The 21905-nt window shown below is 37.2% G+C and overlaps 3 protein-coding genes across 5 annotated transcripts; 2 read left to right on the top strand and 1 right to left on the bottom strand.

Moving 5' to 3' along the window:
* Positions 1 to 133: 133 nt before the first annotated feature.
* Positions 134 to 15440, bottom strand: LOC100242289 (protein root UVB sensitive 3). 2 transcript variants are annotated; one of them, XM_002274153.5, is made up of 15 exons: positions 15206 to 15440; positions 15040 to 15097; positions 13998 to 14057; positions 13875 to 13913; positions 13724 to 13786; positions 13532 to 13588; positions 13291 to 13354; positions 11693 to 11776; positions 11310 to 11392; positions 11086 to 11215; positions 2261 to 2353; positions 1709 to 1847; positions 1348 to 1388; positions 1069 to 1256; positions 134 to 579 (listed from the first exon to the last, which is right to left on the bottom strand). In XM_002274153.5, exons 1-15 carry the CDS (start codon positions 15319 to 15321, stop codon positions 481 to 483), a joined length of 1314 nt encoding a protein of 437 aa, XP_002274189.1. In that variant the 5' UTR covers positions 15322 to 15440; the 3' UTR covers positions 134 to 480. The 2 variants fall into 2 exon arrangements, with proteins under 2 accessions (XP_002274189.1, XP_059593234.1); XM_059737251.1 differs by lacking the exon at positions 134 to 579 and having other exon boundaries at positions 1143 to 1256; positions 1348 to 1383; positions 15206 to 15434.
* Positions 15441 to 15855: 415 nt separating this feature from the next.
* On the top strand, positions 15856 to 21863 carry LOC100854391 (pentatricopeptide repeat-containing protein At1g69290). Of its 2 annotated transcripts, none has more exons than XM_059737243.1 (4): positions 15856 to 18315; positions 20433 to 20801; positions 20942 to 20998; positions 21583 to 21863. In XM_059737243.1, exon 1 carries the CDS (start codon positions 15980 to 15982, stop codon positions 17945 to 17947), a length of 1968 nt encoding a protein of 655 aa, XP_059593226.1. In that variant the 5' UTR covers positions 15856 to 15979; the 3' UTR covers positions 17948 to 18315; positions 20433 to 20801; positions 20942 to 20998; positions 21583 to 21863. The 2 variants fall into 2 exon arrangements, with proteins under 2 accessions (XP_059593226.1, XP_010649711.2); XM_010651409.3 differs by having other exon boundaries at positions 20306 to 20801.
* LOC132252508 (wall-associated receptor kinase-like 8) lies at positions 19988 to 21617 on the top strand. Its single transcript, XM_003631149.4, has 3 exons — positions 19988 to 20801; positions 20942 to 20998; positions 21583 to 21617. Exons 1-3 carry the CDS (start codon positions 19988 to 19990, stop codon positions 21615 to 21617), a joined length of 906 nt encoding a protein of 301 aa, XP_003631197.1.
* Positions 21864 to 21905: the final 42 nt, after the last annotated feature.

Below are 21905 nucleotides of genomic sequence, written 5' to 3'. Positions count from 1 at the left end.
TGATATTTTCATAGAACCAAACATAACCTAACTTTCTCATATATACTGTTCCGCAAACGGACCTGCACAGAATAGGAACCTGTTCGACTCTTTTGCATGATCAATGAGCTCATACAATTGATGTCTAACAAAGTTAAGTCAATGAACCAAATTCGTAGATAATCCTGTCTCAGGGAAGTAGGTGAGAGGAAAATTTCTACATTTATTACAAACGGGGAAAGAAGCTCTTTGTTTGCTCTACAGTTCAAGCAAAGGAGAATCCGAGAACCTCCCCATCCTATATTCAAAACGTAGTTTAGCATCTAAAAATTTGATACAAGTTCTTGCAAGAACTGCTTGTTGGAAATGAGGTACAAGCTTCTATAAATTTTAATCTTGTAACCAAGCAACCAAAAGCTTCCCACGCGGAATGTCTGTCAATTTCACCCTTTCCCAGTCATGATAATTAGATCAATTCCATGCTGTTAACTAGAGATTTACCTACTCAATCTTTTCATCTGAAGACCCGCATATCCAATTTGCCCTCCAAATAATTGATGGTGACAGTAGCCGTTCTGTTTTCCAACCTGATGACTGTAACTGGAAAATAACAAGAAAAAAAAAGTGTCAATTGAAATGGAAACAGAATAAACATTTAGAGTAGCAAGTATAAGAAGCTCATGCTTCTGAATTCTCAATGGAACAAGTAGAATTTGTTTTGGCTTTTTTTTAGCACGTTTAATTTTTCTTTCTATAGATCCTCTTAAGTTCGTCCACTGACCAATCGCTGCTGCCAGAAAACTGTATGAAGGGGCAATGCAGTTGCCATTCTAAATCATGTTATGTTCAGTTGATGGCCACTGGACAAGCTGTAGGAGCTAAAACCTATTTCCATATACCAAATTCAAGTTGAGTTAGCATGCTTGGATCAATTATTAGGTTTTTTAGGCAAAAATACACTACTTTGGGAGCAGTCACGACCATCTGAATACAGATATTTATATCATATTGGCAGCTTCTAGAACATTATATTTGTAGCATACTGCAGTTGACCATCATATTTGAAGTTGAAAATCCACCAAACAATACCTTAAGAAGAAAATTTTCATATTGTTTATCCATCCATGATCGACTCTCCAAATGTATATATATGCTTTTATCCACTAGGTTTGCCATCACAAGGGCATGAATGAATGATTGCAATACATCTGAAGCTGTTGAATCTTTATGCATAATAACACTGATGATTCCCTTCCTTTCCAGCAGCAAATACTTGGCTAAAAAGACCAGAAGAAAAACAATAATTAAACTGAGCCAGAATTTTTGGTAAAAAATCATTGCTATGAAAAATACTATCTAGAGCTCAACCTTTCTTATAATGAGATTCTGCAGAATGTAAGAGGTCTGTCCTGCATTGCAAAGACAAATATCAATCAATAGTCAGTTATCTGCATCATAAAATGCATTAAGATGCCATGGTTAGAAGGAGCAGCTCAGAGTCATTTGTATTGCACAGATGTAAGAAGATTTGAACCAAGTTGAAGAGGCCTTGAGATATGGAAACTAGTAATTTGGTGGTTCTGAGAGGGTTCCCCCAGAACATTATTGCAGAAAAGAGACTGAAAAATCAGCATTTTTAAAATACCATGTTTCCAGGTGGGAGAGGAAACCTTGCACTTAAGGCAACCCTGATCTTTAGTGTGTAAGCTGAATGGACTTGAAAACTCACACTTCCAGCTTATCAAGTGAGGAGACCCTCACGCCCAAATGTATCCGTGTATGCAGTGACTTTGCATTCTTCAAGCTCCATGATGAGGCCCATAAAGGTAGAACATGTTCCATCTTAGAGACCTCTTGTGGGGATAAAACTGGAAACAAGTAGAATTGTAAGCATTCAAAAACATATATCCTGGTTCAAGATCCAAGATTATGGATATATGTTTGGCTAAAGCAATAAACTTAAAGAGCTGCCTCCATGTGGAAGCCTGAATGTAGACAAATATGTGTACTTCCAAAAGTTGAGATGTTCAAGGTTAGGAAGCAGTTTTTTGTCAGATAAGAATTATTAGACCAAGCCTCTTCCCCAGAACTAGTAAAACATTTCATAGAACTAGTAAATGATTTGACCCCCTTATGAAGTGGACAAACGATGTTCAGTCCTGGTCTTCTGGTAGTGACGTTTCAGTTTCTATGAATAGTTAAGTGAAGAATGTTAATTCACAAATAGTTTTGGACCTATAAAAACCAGCAGGCTATAGAAGAGCAAGATCATGTAGGTCACCTTGGCCAGTCTCCATGAAATGCTCTATAAGAATTGAGCTTCTCTCACTGTTCAATGTTGTTAATATAAGGCAACGAACAGCCCTGTAGTTTGCTGCATCCAATAATAAGTACTTTACAACTATATTTAATACAAAAGAAAACCAAGTATTAATTTTAAAAATGATACTATGTGAAACAATGAAAAACTAATAAAACATATTAAAAATCATAACACTTCAAGTTAGGCATTTTTTGATGACCAAATTCAGAGCTGAAAGTTAAAAGTATGTGGATCCCATACTTAAGCTAGTTTGATAATGTAAATCAAGTACAAGTAAAAATTGAAATTGATTTAAAAAACCATTCAACATGTTTAGAGCATTGATTAAACACTAAAAGCAAAACATGGCAGTGTTTTCTACAAATTTATAACTTCTAAATTCAATTTTTTCCTCTGCCCTTGGTGATCAGGAACTTGCAGTGTTTGCAAAAGAATTTAGGAAATTCTTTAAAAATAGAAAGAAGAAAAACTTCAAGTATAAAGAAGAAGATCTAAAGGATCTCCACCTTAGGTCCTGTGCTTAAGCTTTTAAAAATTCCAAAGTTCATACATGAGAATCAACATTAGATGCTTATAAGATTGCAGACAAATTTATACAAAATTGGGTTTTGTCTTAGATCGCCAAAATAGGAAACTGTTAGGACTCTGCCCACAAATAATATTGTAGGCAATTCTATTCCAGATTAAGTTGTAACTTGAGACCCCTAAGTATGCCTAATTCATCAAAATACATCCACTTAAAGTTTAAAGTGGATGCAGCCTATGTGGACACTGAAACACCTCTGTCATTCTGTCCTTGAACACACTTTAGGAAAGGTAAGTAATCTAGAGGTCCAGTTTTTGTGCATGGAAAACAAAATTGTTTTTTGTATATTCTAAAATTGGTTTATTAGGGCTACAATTGTAGAAGACTAGCACTTGACATCCACTTGGCGGCTTAATGGATGAAGAAGGAAATTACACTTCATCAATCAAGATAGAGATTTGATTGGTTAACTGAGAAAATTCCACCTAGATCAATCAAGTGTTGATTCACCCATGTTATAAATTCAACCAATTTATTGAAGTGTCATATTTGGGTTTGAACTCTCTTAAAGAGTTATAGCCTCTATAAATATATTTTTTTCATAGGCAACAAGAAAGCCTATAAATATATTTATAGAAATAAGTATAGCACCCGTACTATAGGCATTGCAAAGTACATGCCAAGTATACAAAAGGCACTGAAGAACAGGCAAGAAGAAAGAGGAAGGAACAAAAAACAATACCCTCTCTCCTCCACTCCTTACTTATAAATAATCCAATCTACAAAGCCTATCAAGGACATGGAATTAACATCAACATACAATTTAACTCATTCTACAAAAGTATTCATAAATGATAGTTTAATCGTTTGTTCTCTTTTTTCCAAATCTTCAAAGGCCCTTCTGTTTCTTTTCATCCAAAGCGTCTGGAACAGACACATTGGAGTTGCCCTCCAATCTTTTTTCCACTTCTTGCCCACAAAAGAATCAGGCCAGCTTAACAAAGTTCCCCTTACTGAGGAATGCAACACCAAAACCACACCAAACATAGAAAAAATCAACTACCACAGAATACTAGCTATAAGGCAATGGAAGAGCAAATGATTAGTTGATTCCTTGTTCTCTTTACATAGGTAGCACCTATTCAGAATACTCTATCTCCTCCTTTTAAATTGCTCAATCGTAGAATTCTGCCCCATGATGCTTCCCAAGCAAAAAAACTCATATTCGTGGGAACCAAGGAATTCCAAACACAGCTTGTAGGGAAAGGCTCACTTCTTCCTTGAACTCCTTCCACTCCAAACTATCACCCTCCTCTCTCCTAACTAAGCAAGCTTGGAGTTTCCGGAAAAAGTTTGTCACTACTTCAAGCTCCCAATCATGAAATTGCCTAAAAAACTGAGGGCTCCACCAGCCACTTTCCCCACTCTATTCCCATACATCTGCAACCCATGAACCTTTGTCTATGGCAAAAGAGAACAACAACAAAAAAGATTCTTCCAAAAATGAGTCACCATACCATCTACCTTTCCAAAACTTGACCCTTCTTCCATTGCTAAGAGAGAAGCGAACTTGATGTAGGACAACCCTAGGATGGTTGCCTACACTCAAGGGTAGGTGGGTTAGGGTTTTATTTTTAGGGTGTAAGGAGAGGAACAAAGAATAAACTTTATGGTAGAGAAAATTATAAGATAAGAAATAGAGAGAAAGAAGAAACAATGAAGAAAAGATGGAAAACCTTAGAGTCTCACTAAGGCCTTCTAGGAGTCTCACCTAGAAGAAAATCAATGAAGTCTCACCATTGAGGGTTGCAACCTTGCAATGAAAGAAAGTATAATATTATTCATCAAAATTCATTCCTTTGATTTACATTGATTAGCCTATTTATAGGCTTCTCTAAGAAATCCAAAGTCTACTAGGACTCTAATAACCTATTCTACTAGGACTCTAATAACCTATCATGACTCAAATTCTAATTATATTAATCCTACTTAAAGTTTACTTAGGTCTTCCCTTTCTTCCTTGAATAAACTTTAAAAGGCTTTCCCCCATCAATTCTCCCCGGCTTGAAAGAACTCGGCTCCGACGAGTTAGATGCTTGATACAATTCATAGAGATCGGGGTTAATCTTCTGAAAATCCGTTGTCGTAATCCATGTATTCTCAGAATGTGGTTTGCCTCGCCATTTCACCAAAAATTTTTGGTATCCACCTTGTCGAGTAGACACAAGTTGATCATCAAGAACATACTCGATCTCAGGACGTGGGCTAAGAGTAGGTGGTAATTGAAGATCCAACTCTTCACTTACATCGTTGTGATGGCCACGGTAGATATGTAAATCTTCCACATTAAATATTGGACTAAAATGCAAGTTTGAAGGGAGCTCTAACAAATAAGCATTCTCACCCAACCGCTTTAGTACCCGAAATGGACCCGCTTTCTTAGCTTGAAGCTTTTGATATGTGCCCGGATGAAATCTTTCTGGTCGTAAACGAACCATCACTAGATCACCTTCTTGAAACTGAATATATCTTCGATGTGCATCTGCTGCCTCTTTATAGTTCTCATTGCTGATTTTGATTTTTTCTCGTACCTTTTCATGTATATCTCGTATATGACGTGCAAATGCATCACCATCTTGGCTGGTGCGGACAGAAGTAGGTAATGGTATAAGATCAACAGGTTGCTTAGGTTTCAGCCCATATGCCACTTCAAAAGGTGAGTACCCAGTAGTACGATTAGTGGAGCTATTGAAAGCAAATTCGGCTTGTGGTAAGACATTATCCCACTTTCTCAACAGATCTCTCACAATGCATCTCAACAGATTACCAAGACTGCGATTGACAACTTCTGTTTATCCATCAGTTTGAGGATGAAAAGAACTTGAAAATTTTAATTGAGTACCTAGCTTGGCCCACAAGGTTTTCCAAAAATAGCTCATAAACTTGACATCGCGATCAGAAACAATGGATTGTGGTAATCCATGCAATCGAACTACTTCTTTAAAGAATAAGGCAGCAACATAAGAAGCATCCGAAGCCTTCTTACATGGGATAAAATGTGCCATTTTGGAAAATCTATCAACCACAACAAATATAGAATCAAAGCCCCGTTGTGTCCTTGGTAATCCAAGTACAAAATCCATGCTCAAGTCTTCCCAAGGTTTGGAAGGAACTGGTAATGGCGTATATAACCCCGTATTTTGCTTTGAACCTTTTCCTACTTGACATGCTCGACATTGTTTGATAACCTTCCAAACATCCTTCTTTAAACTAGGCCAAAAGAAGCGATCTTCCACCAAAGCAATGGTCTTATCTCGTCCAAAATGTCCACCCATTTCGCCTCCATGAAGTTCCCATATGACATGATCACGTAGAGAAGTCCTTGGTAAGCATAAACGATTTTTATAAAACAAGTACCCTTCAAAGATCTGGAAATCAATACATGTTGCTTTTGAACCACTCAAAAGAGAGGAATAAACATCTCCAAAATCAGCATCATTGTCGTAGCAATGCTTTAATTCTTCAAATCCAATTGTAGTGGTTGACATGTTTACTAAGAGAAGGGCCTTCCTGCTAAGGGCATCAGCTACTTTATTTTCAATTCCTGCACAATGCCTTAAATTAAAGGTAAACAATTGAAGAAAACTACTCCATTTTGCATGTCGAGAGTTAAGCTTCTTTTGAGAATTAAGATATCGCAAGGCTTCATGATCTGAATACAAAACAAATTCCTTGTAACTGAGATAATGTTGCCAATGCCTAATTGCTTGCACCACTGCATAGAATTCAAGATCATATGTGGAGTATTTTTTCTTTGCCCCATTGAGCTTCTCACTAAAGAAAGCCACAGGATGTCCCTCTTGGCTAAGGACTGCTCCAATTCCCACATGGGAAGCATCACAGGCCACCTCAAATACTTTCTCAAAGTCTGGTAGGCGTAGGATAGGAGGGTTCACCATCTTGGATTTGATTTCTTCAAATGCCTTGTTGGCTGCCTTGGTCCAAATAAATAAACCAGGTTTCATGCATTCAGTAATTGGGGCCATAATAGAGCTGAAATTTCGAATAAATCGTCGATAGAATATAGCCATTCCATGGAAGCTTCGCACCTCATGGATATTTGTTGGTACTGGCCAATCAACAATAGCTTTGATCTTCTCCGGATCTGTTTCAACACCCTTAGAAGACACAACAAAGCCAAGAAATACAACACTAGGGCTCATGAAAGTATATTTTTTCAAATTAATGTAAAACTTTTCAGCCCTAAGAGTGCGCATTACTTGCTTCAAGTGTTTCTCATGATCTTCACAAGATCGACTATAGATAAGAATATCATCAAAATAGACAACAACAAACCGTCCAATAAAAGGTTTTAATACCTGCGTCATAATCCGCATGAAGGTACTTGGAGCATTGGTTAGTCCAAACGGCATGACTAACCACTCATACAATCCATCCTTAGTTTTGAAAGATGTTTTCCATTCATCCCCTGGTCTGATACGTATTTGATGATATCCACTTCTTAGATCAATCTTTGAGAAGATTACTGATCCAACCATCATATCTAGCATGTCATCAAGTCTTGGAATTGGAAATCGATACTTGATTGTGATTTTGTTGCACGACTATCCACACACATCCGCCATGATCCATCCTTCTTTGATGTTAGTAGGGCAGGAACTCCACAAGGACTTAGGCTTTCACGAATAAAGCCTTTAGTAAGTAATTCATCAACTTGCCTTTTCAATTCAGCATGCTCTGTTGGATTCATTCTGTAGGCTGGTAAATTTGGTAATGATGCACTGGGAATCAAATCAATGGCATGTTGTATGTCACGCATAGGAGGGAGTTCATTAGGTAACTCTGCAGGCCACAAGTCAGAAAAGTCATCAAGGATTTTACGTGCGTTTGCTGGATATTCCTTATCTTGTTCTTTAAATTCTTCCACTTTTCGAGCCATTAAAGCAAAAATAACTTTAGTTTCCTTGCTCTCATTTTCAAATTGACACATAGTAAGTACCTTTTTTGGTTGTGCATTCTCATCCGACTTCTTAATTGGAGGGACTTCTTTCATTGGACGAAGGATCTTCTTACGTCCGTTGTGTATGAGAGCATATGTATTTTCATAGCCGTCATGTTGAACTTTTCTATCAAAGAGCCAAGGTCTTCCAAGTAAAATATGACTTACTTTAATGGGTAAGACCTCACACCATACAGACTCTTCAAAGTCCTTACCAAAAAGGAATGTTACTAAACAACGAAAACTTACCGGGATAGAGGTGTCATTAACCCATGCTACTCTGAATGGATTTGGATGTCTCTCTGTTTTAAGGTTTAGCTTCTCAACAAGTTCTTGTGAAGCTATGTTCAAACTGCTACCTCCATCAATGATCATGGTGCATAATCTCTCTTGGCAAGAAATACGTGTTTGGAAAATGCTAGTACGTCGCCAATCTTCTTCTCCTTTTACTTTTGGAACGGTTAATAAAGGTCGTACTACAAGACTATGTCCTTCCGTCATACCATCATAGTAGTCACATTCTTCACTAACTTCATCTTCATTGTAGGTCTCTTCTTCCTTTGGGTAACTTTCCAATTCAGATTCTGGTTCTTCAACACAAAAGTGTAAACTTTTGGTTGGGCATACAACAGCATAATGACCATGCCCACCACACTTAAAGCATAAAGGAGTCACGTCTACTTTTCTATCTCCATTACTCATTGAATTTTTACCCTTATTACCATTCTTATAAGCCACATTCGAAGTTTTTTGAGTGTTGCCCCCACCATTCACATGATTAGGAGTTCTGAAGTTTGACGTGCTTAAAGGTTTGCTTGCTGTCCTGTTGGAGAAAGTGCTCCCAATTTGTGAACTTGGACGCCTGGAAACCCGGAATTTGAGGCCTTCTTCTATTTTGAGGGCTAGTTGATAAACGTCATCTACGGTATAAGTGTGTGCAGCTATCATCTCAAGTTGAATCTCCATTCGAAGTCCAGCTTTGTAGCAGGCTGCAAGTTGAGCATCACTTTCCCGCACTTGATTTCGAATGCTCAATTCATGGAATTCTTCTGTATATTCTTCAACGGACTTGGTACCTTGTTTAAGGGAAAACAATTTTGTATACATAAGTTGTTCATAATCAGTTGGGAGAAAGTGCTCCTTCATCTTCAACTTCATCTCGTCCCATGTGTCAATAGGCGGTTGGCCAGTTCTATGAGCTTGATTCTCGATATTATGCCACCATAGACGTGCTGCTCCTTTCAACTTTGCCTTCACAAAACGAACTTTTCTATTTTCGGGCATTGCATACCAATCAAAGTAATCTTCCATTGACATAATCCAATCAAGAAAAGCTGTTGGATTTAGTTTTCCATAAAATTCAGCAACTTCAAGACGTACCTTTTTTGTCACATCATCATCTAGCTCAAAAAGTTTGGCCCTTCTTTGATTCCCCATCATAAAATTGTCTTGTTCTTCGCGTGATCGATTTGGCGATTGTCTAAATTGATGACTTGCGATCTCCTCTTCAATTGGTCGTTTTTCTTGACTCTTTTCTAATAACTTCATGATCTCATCAAGTTTGCTATTTAGTTGTATTATAGCATCTTGATGGGATTGTTGTGTGGCTGAAATTTCCTCCAAGCGTATTGTATCGGCATCTTGATTGCTAGAAGTTTTTTTGGAACTCATGCTTGCATAAGTTGCTCCGCTCCTTAATTGCATATGCCTTCAAGCCAAGAATTTTGGCTCTGATACCAAAATTGATGTAGGACAACCCTAGGATGGTTGCCTACACTCAAGGGTAGGTGGGCTAGGGTTTTATTTTTAGGGTGTAAGGAGAGGAACAAAGAATAAACTTTATGGGAGAGAAAATTATAAGATAAGAAATAGAGAGAAAGAAGAAACAATGAAGAAAAGATGGAAAACCTTAGAGTCTCACTAAGGCCTTCTAGGAGTCTCACCTAGAAGAAAATCAATGGAGTCTCACCATTGAGGGTTGCAACCTTGCAATGAAAAAAAGTATAATATTATTCATCAAAATTCATTCCTTTGATTTACATTGATTAGCCTATTTATAGGCTTCTCTAAGAAATCCAAAGTCTACTAGGACTCTAATAACCTATTCTACTAGGACTCTAATAACCTATTCTACTAGGACTCTAATAACCTATCATGACTCAAATTCTAATTATATTAATCCTACTTAAAGTTTACTTAGGTCTTCCCTTTCTTCCTTGAATAAACTTTAAAAGGCTTTCCCCCATCAGAACTTTACCCTTCACGAGGTCCCATTCTTTTCTAATCACACTCCACACACCCACCCCCCATAACCATCTCTCACTCCCCTCAAGCACCATCCCCCTTCTTCGACAAATTTTAAAGAAATATTTCGCTTTCAAATAGACTTTCTCTTAGTTGTAAATCTCCAACACCACTTGCTGAGAAGAGCCTTGTTTAGAACATAGAGGTTTATAATATCTAGGCCTCCGCTCTTTTTGCCCAAGCAAACTGTAGGCCACTTAACAAGAGGGTTATTTTATAAATATTAAGCTTAAGGAGTTTATTTTATACCACCATTCTGTTGCATATGGATTGAAAAAACCCTTATAACTTACCCTTCACATTCACCGAGTGTAACTTGCAAGTTGTGCTTCTGATGAATTCTAGAAAGAGTGTGTAGCATCCACTAAAAGAAAAACAAGGAGTTCTCCACAGCATGGCATGAATGTGCAAGCATCAAGTAAGGACTGGGTGTTGTGATCCAGGACTAGATGGTGTGGATACTTCATCTATGTTTTTGTACTCTAGCTTTGACTTCTATAGGATTAGTTTCAGACGGTTTACTGTCCCATAGCTACCACCTAATAATTTGAAGAGTTCTCTATATATACTTTTCCTGCTTGGGTTTTTTTTTTTTTTTTTTTCAAAAGGTATATACTTTGACTGCTTGGTGTCAACAAGATTGAATGTGTTAGATTAACTAAAATTAATCCCACTGATTTTGAATTGATTTGTTTAAAATTTTAAGAAGTAGACCTATTCAAAAACACCCCACCCACCACCACAGCATCCCACCCCCACCCACAACCGAAAGGTCTATCTAGGCTACCAACAGTGTGTTCATAAGCACATACACAAAATTATAAATGAATTGCAGTAATATTCACAAGTTAACACCTTCATCCATGAATTTTCAGTTTAAATATGTTGTGAAGAAGTACAAATTCCAGCATCAGAAATTGAAGCAGACCTTACCATACATATGAAACATGGTGAGAGAAAGGAAAGAGAACCAAATAGCAACAGAGTGTCCCATTGTAATGCGAGCAAGAAGCATTCCAAAAGCCATGCCAACCATTGTTGCTACTGTCTCTTGACTTCCTTCCTGTCAAAGTATAAAACAAGTTGATGGTTGAAACTAGTTACTTAATCATAAGTTTGTATAGTTTCCATCCAGCCCAGAATGCTTATACTCACACCTTGGCAGATATATCTGCAGCATTATTTTGAAGAGCAAAATGTTGTGTCAATGCAGCTCTAGTTGCTCCACTTGCAACACCAGCTAATTTTGAAGAGTGTAAAATTAGATTTTTGATGAGAAATATCAACACAATGTGCATTATTCTTATTCAGCAGAAGTATTTTCAATTCCACTGACAATAAGACTAAACAAATGTTGAGATCACAAACAGTATTAGCATATTAACCTTGTCATGTTCACCAAAATACACAGAGTTTAATCAAATATATTTCCTTGTAGATGGTGTGAGTTAGGGCAATAAAAGTCAGAAAGTAGCAGTTCCCAATAGATCTTAACAGCTTTTCATTTTGTAACAATGAATTGGAGTATACAAAAACTTACTGAACGATCTTGATAGGCTCCCTAAGCAAACTATGAACACAAATGCTGAAGGGAACAAAGGAGAAACAAGATCCATTAACATCCCTGCAACCAACACAGAAGCCTCTCACATCATTTTAAGACATAGAGAATGAAATGGATAACAAAATTATAACCAACTATATGGCAACCATATTTAAATGAAATTAATTTCCAAGTTCAAGGGGAATACAATACTGTACACTGATATGGTGATCCTTTTACTAGGTAACATACAGTATCATAGAGTTAATTATTTGGAGAAGCAAAAGCCTAGCTCCAATCACTTTATTACAGCTTGATGAATACCAATCCAGCATTAGGGGTCATTGCATAACAAACTAGTAGCTAAATTGGCATTTAGCAGCTCCAAACATAAACAATGCTCTCCTTAACCACGTGAAACAAAGAGAGAAAATAAAGGGAAAATCCAGGCCAAATGAGAAAACAGACATGGGAGAGACTACGTGATGGGGGAAAGCCTTTTAAAGTTTATTCAAAGAAGAAAGGGAAGACCTAAGTAAACTTTAAGTAGGATTAATATTAATTAGAATTGAATAGGGATTGGTATTTGTTGGAGTCTAATTAGGATTAGCTAGTTGAGTTATAATATAATTAGAATTTGAGTCATGATAGGTTATTAGAGTCCTAGTAGAATAGGTTATTAGAGTCCTAGTAGACTTTGGATTTCTTAGAGAAGCCTATAAATAGGCTAATCAATGTAAATCAAAGGAATGAATTTTGATGAATAATATTATACTTTTTTTCATTGCAAGGTTGCAACCCTCAATGGTGAGACTCCATTGATTTTCTTCTAGGTGAGACTCCTAGAAGGCCTTAGTGAGACTCTAAGGTTTTCCATCTTTTCTTCATTGTTTCTTCTTTCTCTCTATTTTTTATCTTATAATTTTCTCTACCATAAAGTTTATTCCTTGTTCCTCTCCTTACACCCTAAAAATAAAACCCTAGCCCACCTACCCTTGAGTGTAGGCAACCATCCTAGGGTTGTCCTACATCACTACGAACAAGAAACAAAACTGCAGGTGCATACAATTGGTCTAGTTGAAAAAGCAAGAGAAAAAGGAAATAACCATCAGCAAAGGCGAATAATTTTTGCCAGAAGGCTTAACATACTTAGCATACTTCTTTTTATAAGAATTTGCACTTTAGGTATTGGTAGTTGAGACTTGAGAATCAGCATTCATGATGAAAAAATTAAAATGAAAATATCATTATAACACATTATCAAACATATATCCCACATCCACAATTACTACAAAAATAAATATTAGTATCCAGATGACCAAGAGGACAAAGTTTCCAGTTCTAAAGGGCAAGATATGCAGGCATGCATAAGTTATTAGCTTCAAGTAGTTTACCTTACAAAAAACAAAGGAAATTAGAAAACAGAAAAAAAAAAAAAAAACATTAGGCCTCATGTAAACAATTTCCAAATAGAAAATCTCCTTTTGTAGCTCACAACTCCCTAAAGGGTTACCAATTTAATCATCCAAATGATGATTCAAATTAATCACTTGTTTTAAAAGTCAAATCTAAAATAAGAAAAAATGAGTGCATACCAAGATCATTCATCAGATCTGCAACCAATCGCCACATTTTAGCATTGCTGTCCAGGTTTGAGCCCTGAACAGTAAAGATTTGCATACGTTATCATCAAATCATGAATAAAGTCATTTAAACATATTTTGAATTTCTAAGAAAGTGTGCCACAATAACATTTACAGCCAAAAACCCAACATCCATAAGTAAATAAAGACAAATATTTTCTAATAGTCATTACAACAGCAAAGAACAGTCTACCTGGTAAAAAGTGAATAAAATTCCTCCAAGCATTCCAGTTAGGTCCCTCAAAAACCACTGCCACAGTTTCAGTATTAAGAACCTATTGTTAATGTAAGTTGTAGCCATAAGTAAATTATCTCAAGTAAACTTAAGAAAGCTGTCTCCAAACTACTTGAGATTTGGAGAGCTTCTAGCATGCATAAAGTTTACCTGAAACGTGGCTCCAATGACAGTTGCTGATTTCTCACCGACCCCAATGGCGCTTAGGAGAGCCTAAGAGAGATTTAAGTGCATAATAGTTCAGAAACATGGATGGATCTTCAATGTTCTAAAAAATAACCATGGAAGAGATGAATCTTACTTGGGTCGAAAGCATGGTACGTATATAAGTTGAGAGGCCCTACAGAAATCTGTGTTGTCAAGATCTCGTTGATAAAAGAACCTTAAATGTATGTCTGCTCATGAATAATGTTACAATTTTTACCTGCAATGAATCCCATAATTGAAAAGGAGCATAATCTGGAGTTACACTGCTAGGAAAACCCTGCATTTACATGGACAACATGTGTTGGGTTTAATGATCAAAAATGTTTTGGCATGTACATCTTTTTTGGAAAATATATATATATATATATATATATATATATATATATATATATATATATATATATATATATATGAATATAAGGGCCATAAAAAACCTACAGATCTATTTACAAAAAAGAACAGAAATTTTATGTTCCATTTACATCTCAGAAAGTACTAGGAAAATAGCACAAATATGAATGAATTTTAAATTCTCTTCTTTTGTTTGCTACGAAAAGCAAAAGGGAAAAAGAAGCATAGTGAAAACAATTTATAAATTTGAACATTTTCAAATCCTTCATCCTCCATATACCAAATGAATAAATTGGAGACGAATCGCAATGAGATTTTTTTTCCTCAAACTAGACTGATTGGCAACATGTTCAAAAGGCGTTGTCATAAAATAATTTTTCATAAGGGTTCTCAAAAACAGTTCTTAATTGTTTTTTAGAACAAAATTTAACTCAAAAATAGAGAACAATTTTCTTGGCTTATTCTCCGTAGAGATGCTGTGCCCACTTATGTACCATGAACAAATTTCCTTGGCCGTAATTCTATTCCCTCTCCCCCCCGCGCCCCCTTCTTTCCTTCATCCTTTTCCTCACACTCTCCCTGATCCACACCGAGCCTCAAAAAAAGGGAAGAATTCAAAATGTCACCAAACAAGCCCATAATCCATGGGGAGGATTCATTAATGCGCCAATTTCCATATGTCACTTCCAATGAATCCAACTAATTGCCAAAAGAAAAAATCTCTCTTTAACTTCAAAACCTCGCTCTCTGCTCGACATTTCTAAGGCAGCAACCTAATGAAACTATTCGCTTCCCAAAGCAAGAAAATCATTTTCTGAACAATGCCCTAACTTCAAGAAATCCAAGTACTCAATCAAGTCGATCCAAAATCCTAAACGCGCGCCAAAAAAAAAGGTTAGAGCACTTGCCTCCGGTACAAATGCCTGGAGAATCCGCCTCCAGACATGGCTGAACCGACTGCCAGATCTGCGAGGTGCGAAAACAGAAGAAAAAGAAGGATAAGTGTTTGGCTTATGGAGAGAGAAAGAGAAAGAGAATCGAAAATGGAGAACAGTGGAGAAGAAGGCGACGAACCTCCGGATGGACAGCGAAGTGATGGTTGCAGTTCTAGAGAGCTTCGATGAAGACGACCCACTCCACTCTTCCACTGTCACCTCCGATGAATTCTTCTTTCTCTCTTCTGCATCCATCCCCGATTCCTCAAATCTTTGAGTCAACCTCTGTCTGATTCGAACGATGTTAAACGCACCCGCTTTTTCAAACGTTGAGCCCAACAACCTCTCAAATTGGTTTTCCAAAATTTTAAGGAATTTTTAATTTTTTATATAACAAAAATAAAGTAAATAAAATAAGCTTAAAAAACGTATAAAAATGATTTATTAATTTTAAATTTATTTTTTATTTTCTTTTATTATATATATATATATATATATATTTTAGTATTTTCCTTTAATTTTTTAAAAAACCAAATATTATTTATTATTAATTTTCTTTTTATTATATTTTCCTTCAAAATTTCTATAACAAGTTAAAATATAAAATCACATTTTAACTAAAATTAATTTCCCTCTTATTCATGACCAGGCTATCATATTTTCATTTCTAGTTTTGGTTAGTGACCGCTCCCTTAGAGTTAGAGTAAGTAAATAGTTACTAATTTTAATTATTATTTTTCTTAATAATGCCAAATAAAATAGATACGAATAAAAACAAAGACAATAAGAAATATATCCCTCTGCACAATTGCAAATAGCATTGCCCTGAAGCATACCTTCAAAATCGGCGACGGCGGCATACCTATCAAAAACGGCGACGGTTCGGGTGGTATTGCAGAGCGGAAGATGCAGAATGTGGAGAAGGGCCGTGGCAGTGAGGTTTGCTCCACAGAGGCGCTTCTCCTCCACATCCGAATCCGAATTCCCAACCCTCTACTCCTTCCTCCAACCATCACTTTTTTCTCTCAAACCAATCCCTTCAGCACCACGGTCACCACACCCAACATCTCCTAAACCCCTCCAGAGCCCTGCCCCAGAGGACCTAGAATCCGCACTCCACACATCCCTCTCTACCAACAACACTGATGAAGCTTGGAAGTCTTTCAAGGCTCTCACTACCAATTCCACCTTCCCAAGTAAGTCCCTCGCCAACTCCCTCATTGCCCACCTGGCTTCTCTCCATGACCTCTATAATCTCAAGAGGGCTTTTGCTTCTGCTGTATTTTTGCTGGAGAAAAACCCCAGTTTGTTGGATTTTGGGACTGTTCGAACCCTTTTGGGTTCCATGAATTCTGCTAATACCGCTGCTCCTGCTTTTGCTTTGATCAATTGTATGTTCAAGAATAGGTATTTCATGCCTTTCTCTATGTGGGGTGGTGTTATTGTTGAGATTACGCGAAGGAATCGTAGCTTTGTTGCGTTTTTACGTGTTTTTAATGAGACTTGTAGGATTGCAATTGATGAGAAGTTGGAATCTATGAAACCTGACTTGGATGCCTGCAATGTGGCGTTGGAGGGGTGCAGTCAGGATCTTGAATCTGTGAGCGAGGCTGAGAAGGTTGTGGAGATGATGTCGGTTTTGGGTATCCAGCCTGATGAATCAAGTTTTGGGTTTCTTGCTTATTTGTATGCATTGAAGGGTCTTGAAGAAAAGATAGTTGAGTTAGAAGGTTTGATGCGTGGGTTTGGTTTTTCAAGCAAAAAGGTAATTTACAGTTATCTGATTAATGCATATGTCAAGTCTGGCAATTTGGAATATGTGTCCAGGACCATTTTTCGGAGTTTGAGAGAAGACGATGAACAAGGTCCAAACTTTAGCGAAGAAACTTATTGTGAAGTGGTAAAAGGGTTTTTGCAAAATGGCAGTATTAAGGATTTAGCAAGTTTGATAATTGAAACTCAAAAGTTGGAGCCCTCATCAATTGCGGTTGATAGATCTATTGGATATGGTATTATTAGTGCTTGTGTTAGTCTTGGATTCTTAGATAAGGCACATAGTATTCTTGATGAAATGAATGTTCAGGGAGTTTCTGTTGGGCTTGGGGTCTATGTGTCAATACTGAAGGCCTTCTGCAAAGAGCATCGAACTGCTGAAGCTGCTCAATTGGTCACGGAAATCAGCAGTTTGGGCCTTCAGTTGGATGCTGGCAGTTATGATGCTTTGATTGAAGCATCAATGTCAAGCCAAGATTTTCAGTCGGCATTTTCTTTGTTTAGAGACATGAGGGAAGCAAGAGTACCTGATATGAAGGGGAGTTATCTCACGATGATGACAGGTTTAACAGAGAATCACCGGCCTGAATTAATGGCTGCCTTCTTAGATGAGATTGTTGAGGACCCGCGAGTTGAAGTGGGTACCCATGACTGGAATTCAATTATTCATGCCTTTTGTAAGGTTGGGCGATTAGAAGATGCAAGGAGGACTTTCAGAAGGATGATCTTTCTACAGTTTGAACCAAATGATCAAACCTATTTGTCCCTTATTAATGGATATGCAAGTGCAGAGAAATATTTTAGTGTTTTAATGCTGTGGAATGAGGTCAAGAGAAGGATTTCAATTGATGGAGAGAAGGGGGTCAAATTTGATCACAACTTGGTTGATGCATTCCTGTATGCTCTAGTTAAAGGGGGCTTTTTCGATGCCGTGATGCAGGTTGTGGAGAAATCTCAGGAGATGAAGATCTTTGTAGATAAGTGGAGGTACAAGCAAGCATTCATGGAGGTGCATAAGAAGCTCAAAGTGGCAAAGGTGAGGAAGAGAAACTTCAGGAAAATGGAAGCGCTTATTGCTTTCAAGAATTGGGCTGGTCTGAATGCATAAGATTGCAATTGCTTGATGCTTGTTTTGTGCACTGGAGCTTATGCTTACAACTCTGGATGCGTGAAATGGAAGTTGAGAAGATGGAAACAACAATAGTTGCTTTTCAAAATTGGTATATGTGATAACTTCACAAGCTGCTGATTGTTTGTTCACTAGGACTCACCTTTATGCTATAGAGCTTGGTGCCTGCTGGAGGACAATTCAAAATGGAAATTGGGAAACGGGAACTTCAGGAAAATGGAAACACTTATTGCTTTCAAGGATTGAACTGGGTTGTCAGGAGCTCTGAAACTGCTGATTCTATTTTGGTTACAAGGCTTTCAGTGACAATACAAAGATTAATGCTTGCCTGGAACCTCAAAATGGAGGTGAGAATGAGGTTCTTTGGGAAAATGAAAGCATGTGTAATCATCATGTGTTGAACAAGTGATTCTTAGATGCTTTCGAGCTTCCAACCTTATTTATACGTTTTATGCTGCTTCAATTGGGATTAGATGTTGAAACTTGCATAAAAAACTGGAAAGTCAAATCTTAGCACATTTTATGCATCAAGGGTTTGTACGTAACCATTATAATGCAATTGAAAGGAAAATTTTCTTGGTGTTCAATTACGTTCCAATTTGCTCTTCTACTGAATTATTGGATGTGTCAGGATCCTTATTAAATGTGAAATCAGAGTAATTGTTTGCCCAATGTTAAAGAAGATTGAAAATCAGGTGGACTTGTTAGCAGTTGAAGATTTGGATTTCTGTTTGATTTCATTTTATTTAGTCCAGTTAGAATTGGTCTATGATGTACCCTGCATTAGTTGATGAGCATTTTTCTTTATGTCCTTAGGACTGTATTCCCAAGGATATATTCTACTGATCATTATTAAACATAAATGTCGATATAACCCAATTGTATTCTCACAAAGGTATTTGAATGTAAATGGGTTTCTTTTTCCATGGGCAAGATCTTTCCTTTATGATTGAAAACCAGGTGGTCTTTACTGCATTCAGACCTTGACCTTAAGCCTATCTAATTGTTACAGTTTTTGTACTTGTTTTTAGTTTGATTAAATTTTTATCAGGGTCCCTAGTTTGATTCTGAAGTTGAAAGTTTGTCAGACCTAAATCCATTTGTTTGATTACCGAGTTTACTATTGGGTTTTATTTATTTTTCTTTTCAATCAAAATTTGATTGTTTGAATTTCCTTCTTTATTGATGTGCTATGTGGATGCTTGATAGTTTTTGCATTTTGGGACAAAGCCTAATGATGAAGAGAGTGAGATAAAAATTAAAATGTATAGGTTTTCAAAAAGTATACACCAAAGAGGGAAAGTTGATCTGTGAACAACAGAGTCTCAAATCCTTGGATTTCAAATTTAGGGTCCCAATCCAAATACATGTGTCCAAATGCAACACATGTGAATTTCTTTTTTCATTTTTCTTTTGGTTTTTTTTTTGTTAGCAAAATTATCGTTCTTTTCACTTGGATTATCTAAATTACTTCTCCAAAATATTTCACTAACACGAGTTTAAGTTCGTTATGATTAGAAGCATTTTGTAATGTTTATTTGTTCAGAAGAATTTAGCAGGCTGTTAGAAAGTTAACACCTTTTTGTTTTTGTGTTGAATTAGGTTTTTATGACTGTTAGTTATTAGTTAACAGAAACACTTAGACTATTAGATGGTAAACTAAAAATAGTAATCAACCAAGTAAAACTGCTATAGGGATAGAAGACTGTTCTTTTCCTACTGGTTGAGATTGGTGTTTGGGCCATCTAGGCAAGCACTGCAACCAAACAAGACCTTGAAATCCTAATTTTCCTTTTCTTTTCGAAGTAATGAAAAATCATATTGCCTTTCAGCTAGAACCTATCAGACATATAGGCTCTACTTTTTAGGAAAGACACAGAAAAGAAAGGGCCCAGTGTTGAAAGTAAATCACCTCCACCGAAAAGAACACCTTTTCAAATTTCAATTGCTAGTTGTCCTGCATTATTGTACTTCCTATTTGTGTCCCTCAAACACCATCTCATCCCAAAACCTTCACCAATGTCATCTTCCTCAACTCCATGGCCTCTCATCCTCATTTTCTTCTCTCTCCCTCTAGTCCATTCCCGCTCCGACATTGTCCGAGCGATGCCACCCAATGGAACATGTAGTGATGTATGTGGCAATATCACTGTCAAGTTCCCATTTGGCACTGGATTTGGTTGCGGCCACCCCGACTTTGCTAGATACGTAAAATGTAGCTCTGGGACACTTCAATTCTCTACTCTCACTGGCATTTACACGGTTGCTTCAATTGACTACTCCAGCAGCACTATCATTGTCAATGACCCTCTTATGTCAACTTGCACTTCTATGCAGAACTCTGGAAGCTTTAGCTTGGACAGGGCCAGCCCATTCACTATAATGGCGGATGATGTATTTGTCTTGCTTGGTTGCTCCACAACCTCTCCAGTGTTTGATCTAAATGAAGATTTATGTGATACAGGTTCAGGTTCTCATGCATGCAGAGGGCTCTATTCTTGCAAAGGGGTGACTGGGATTGGCTTGGACCCCAATGCACCGACTTCTACTTGTTGTGTTTACAACTCCCTGGATGGGGTTGGGTCTGGTTATGGGCTGGATCTTCCAAAGCTACAATGCTCATCCTATGCATCGATATATGGGCTTGGCGATGATGAGGGGGACCCAATGAAATGGAAATTTGGGATTTCTTTGCAATATAATAGCTCAGATTCTGATGCTTGCAAGGATTGTGAAGCAAGTGGGGGCTTGTGTGGCTTCACTGGTTTGGATGAGTCATTTGCTTGTATTTGTCAGAATGGGGTGAACACCACCACCAACTGCTTTGGACGAGGTTAGCTTCTAACTCAGACTGTTTTTGTCCAACATGGTTTTAGCTAAAGAGTGTGATGCAGGCATGCATAGCATACTTCTTTCTTCTTAAAAGAAAGTTTTGGATTCATATCTCTGGTTTTTGATACTTGATATGATTAGGGTATGCTTGGAGTGGAACATGGGGACCCAAAATTCAAACCAAGATGAGTATTGCAGGTACATCAATGGCTTTGCCTTTTCTCACTTTTTATGTCATGCTCTTAACCTTTTTCCCCAAAGTCTTCTTTTGCCCAAGATTTTCTGGGGTGGTGGGCCTTCCATATCCCCATTGTTGACCGCATCTGCAAGATGTTCATTCTTCCCTACAGTTCTGAAAATCAAAATTCTCTCAAATGCCATTTTGAAATGACAAACATTTGGCAGAAAGTGAATTATACTGATCCCAAACTCAAAATTCTACTGGCCTTACTTGCTTGCCACTATTACCATTCACATTTCCAGCTGTCTGCAACAAAAAAACAACTGTGTTAGGTAACAAATAATCTCATGTTAAAAACATTTGATTCCCCATTTTTCTTTTTGGTCTTGCTTGGTAAGAAAGCATAGAAAACCGAACAATTACCCCGGCCTATCTGGGTTATAACTTTTAAGTTCTGGGTTTAGCAGTAGAATAAATAGAAGTAGAAGTAGTTACTGTCGCTGTGCTGATTTTATGTTTAGAGACTTCTTGTCACAGCCTCACAAATCACCATGATCCTCATAACTCTTAGTTTAACTTTGGTATTACTTTTCTCTTCCAGGACTTCTGCTCTGGTGGATGGTGTTCTCTGTTTGAAGTGGGTTACACAAAACATGAATGAAATTTTTCGACAAATTGTTCTTTTGGTAGTGGGTAAAAAGAAGAAGATCCGAGTACTGCAATTCATGTTCTTTCTTATGTATCATTTTTCCTTCTTTGGGTTAGAGCTTTGAGATGGATAGATAGACAAGGTAGTGTTTTTGGTTTGGCAGCTTCATTGTAATATCTTATTATGCGACTGCTGTGGAAGATCAATTCCGTAGGTGCCTCTTTTGGATTTTACAGTATAAATTATTTGATGGGCATGGAAGGAAATATCGAGAT

The sequence above is a fragment of the Vitis vinifera genome, chromosome 1 (assembly GCF_030704535.1).
Source record: "Vitis vinifera cultivar Pinot Noir 40024 chromosome 1, ASM3070453v1".
Classification (NCBI taxonomy): Eukaryota; Viridiplantae; Streptophyta; class Magnoliopsida; order Vitales; family Vitaceae; genus Vitis; species Vitis vinifera.
Note: the sequence above shows the minus strand (reverse complement) of the source record. Positions and strands in the feature narration are given on the sequence as shown.

Coding starts and splice junctions, on each gene's coding strand:
- LOC100854391 (XM_059737243.1), top strand. CDS start 15,980: ATGTGGAGAAGGGCCGTGGCAGTGAGGTTTGCTCCACAGAGGCGCTTC.
- LOC100242289 (XM_002274153.5), bottom strand. CDS start 15,321: ATGGATGCAGAAGAGAGAAAGAAGAATTCATCGGAGGTGACAGTGGAA. Junction 13,914..13,997: donor AATTATGGGATTCATTGCAG/GTAAAAATTGTA, acceptor AGATTTCTGTAG/GGCCTCTCAACTTATATACG. Junction 1,389..1,708: donor TCACTTGATAAGCTGGAAGT/GTGAGTTTTCAA, acceptor TTTGCAATGCAG/GACAGACCTCTTACATTCTG.
- LOC132252508 (XM_003631149.4), top strand. CDS start 19,988: ATGTCATCTTCCTCAACTCCATGGCCTCTCATCCTCATTTTCTTCTCT. Junction 20,802..20,941: donor CACCAACTGCTTTGGACGAG/GTTAGCTTCTAA, acceptor TGATATGATTAG/GGTATGCTTGGAGTGGAACA. Junction 20,999..21,582: donor AACCAAGATGAGTATTGCAG/GTACATCAATGG, acceptor TTTCTCTTCCAG/GACTTCTGCTCTGGTGGATG.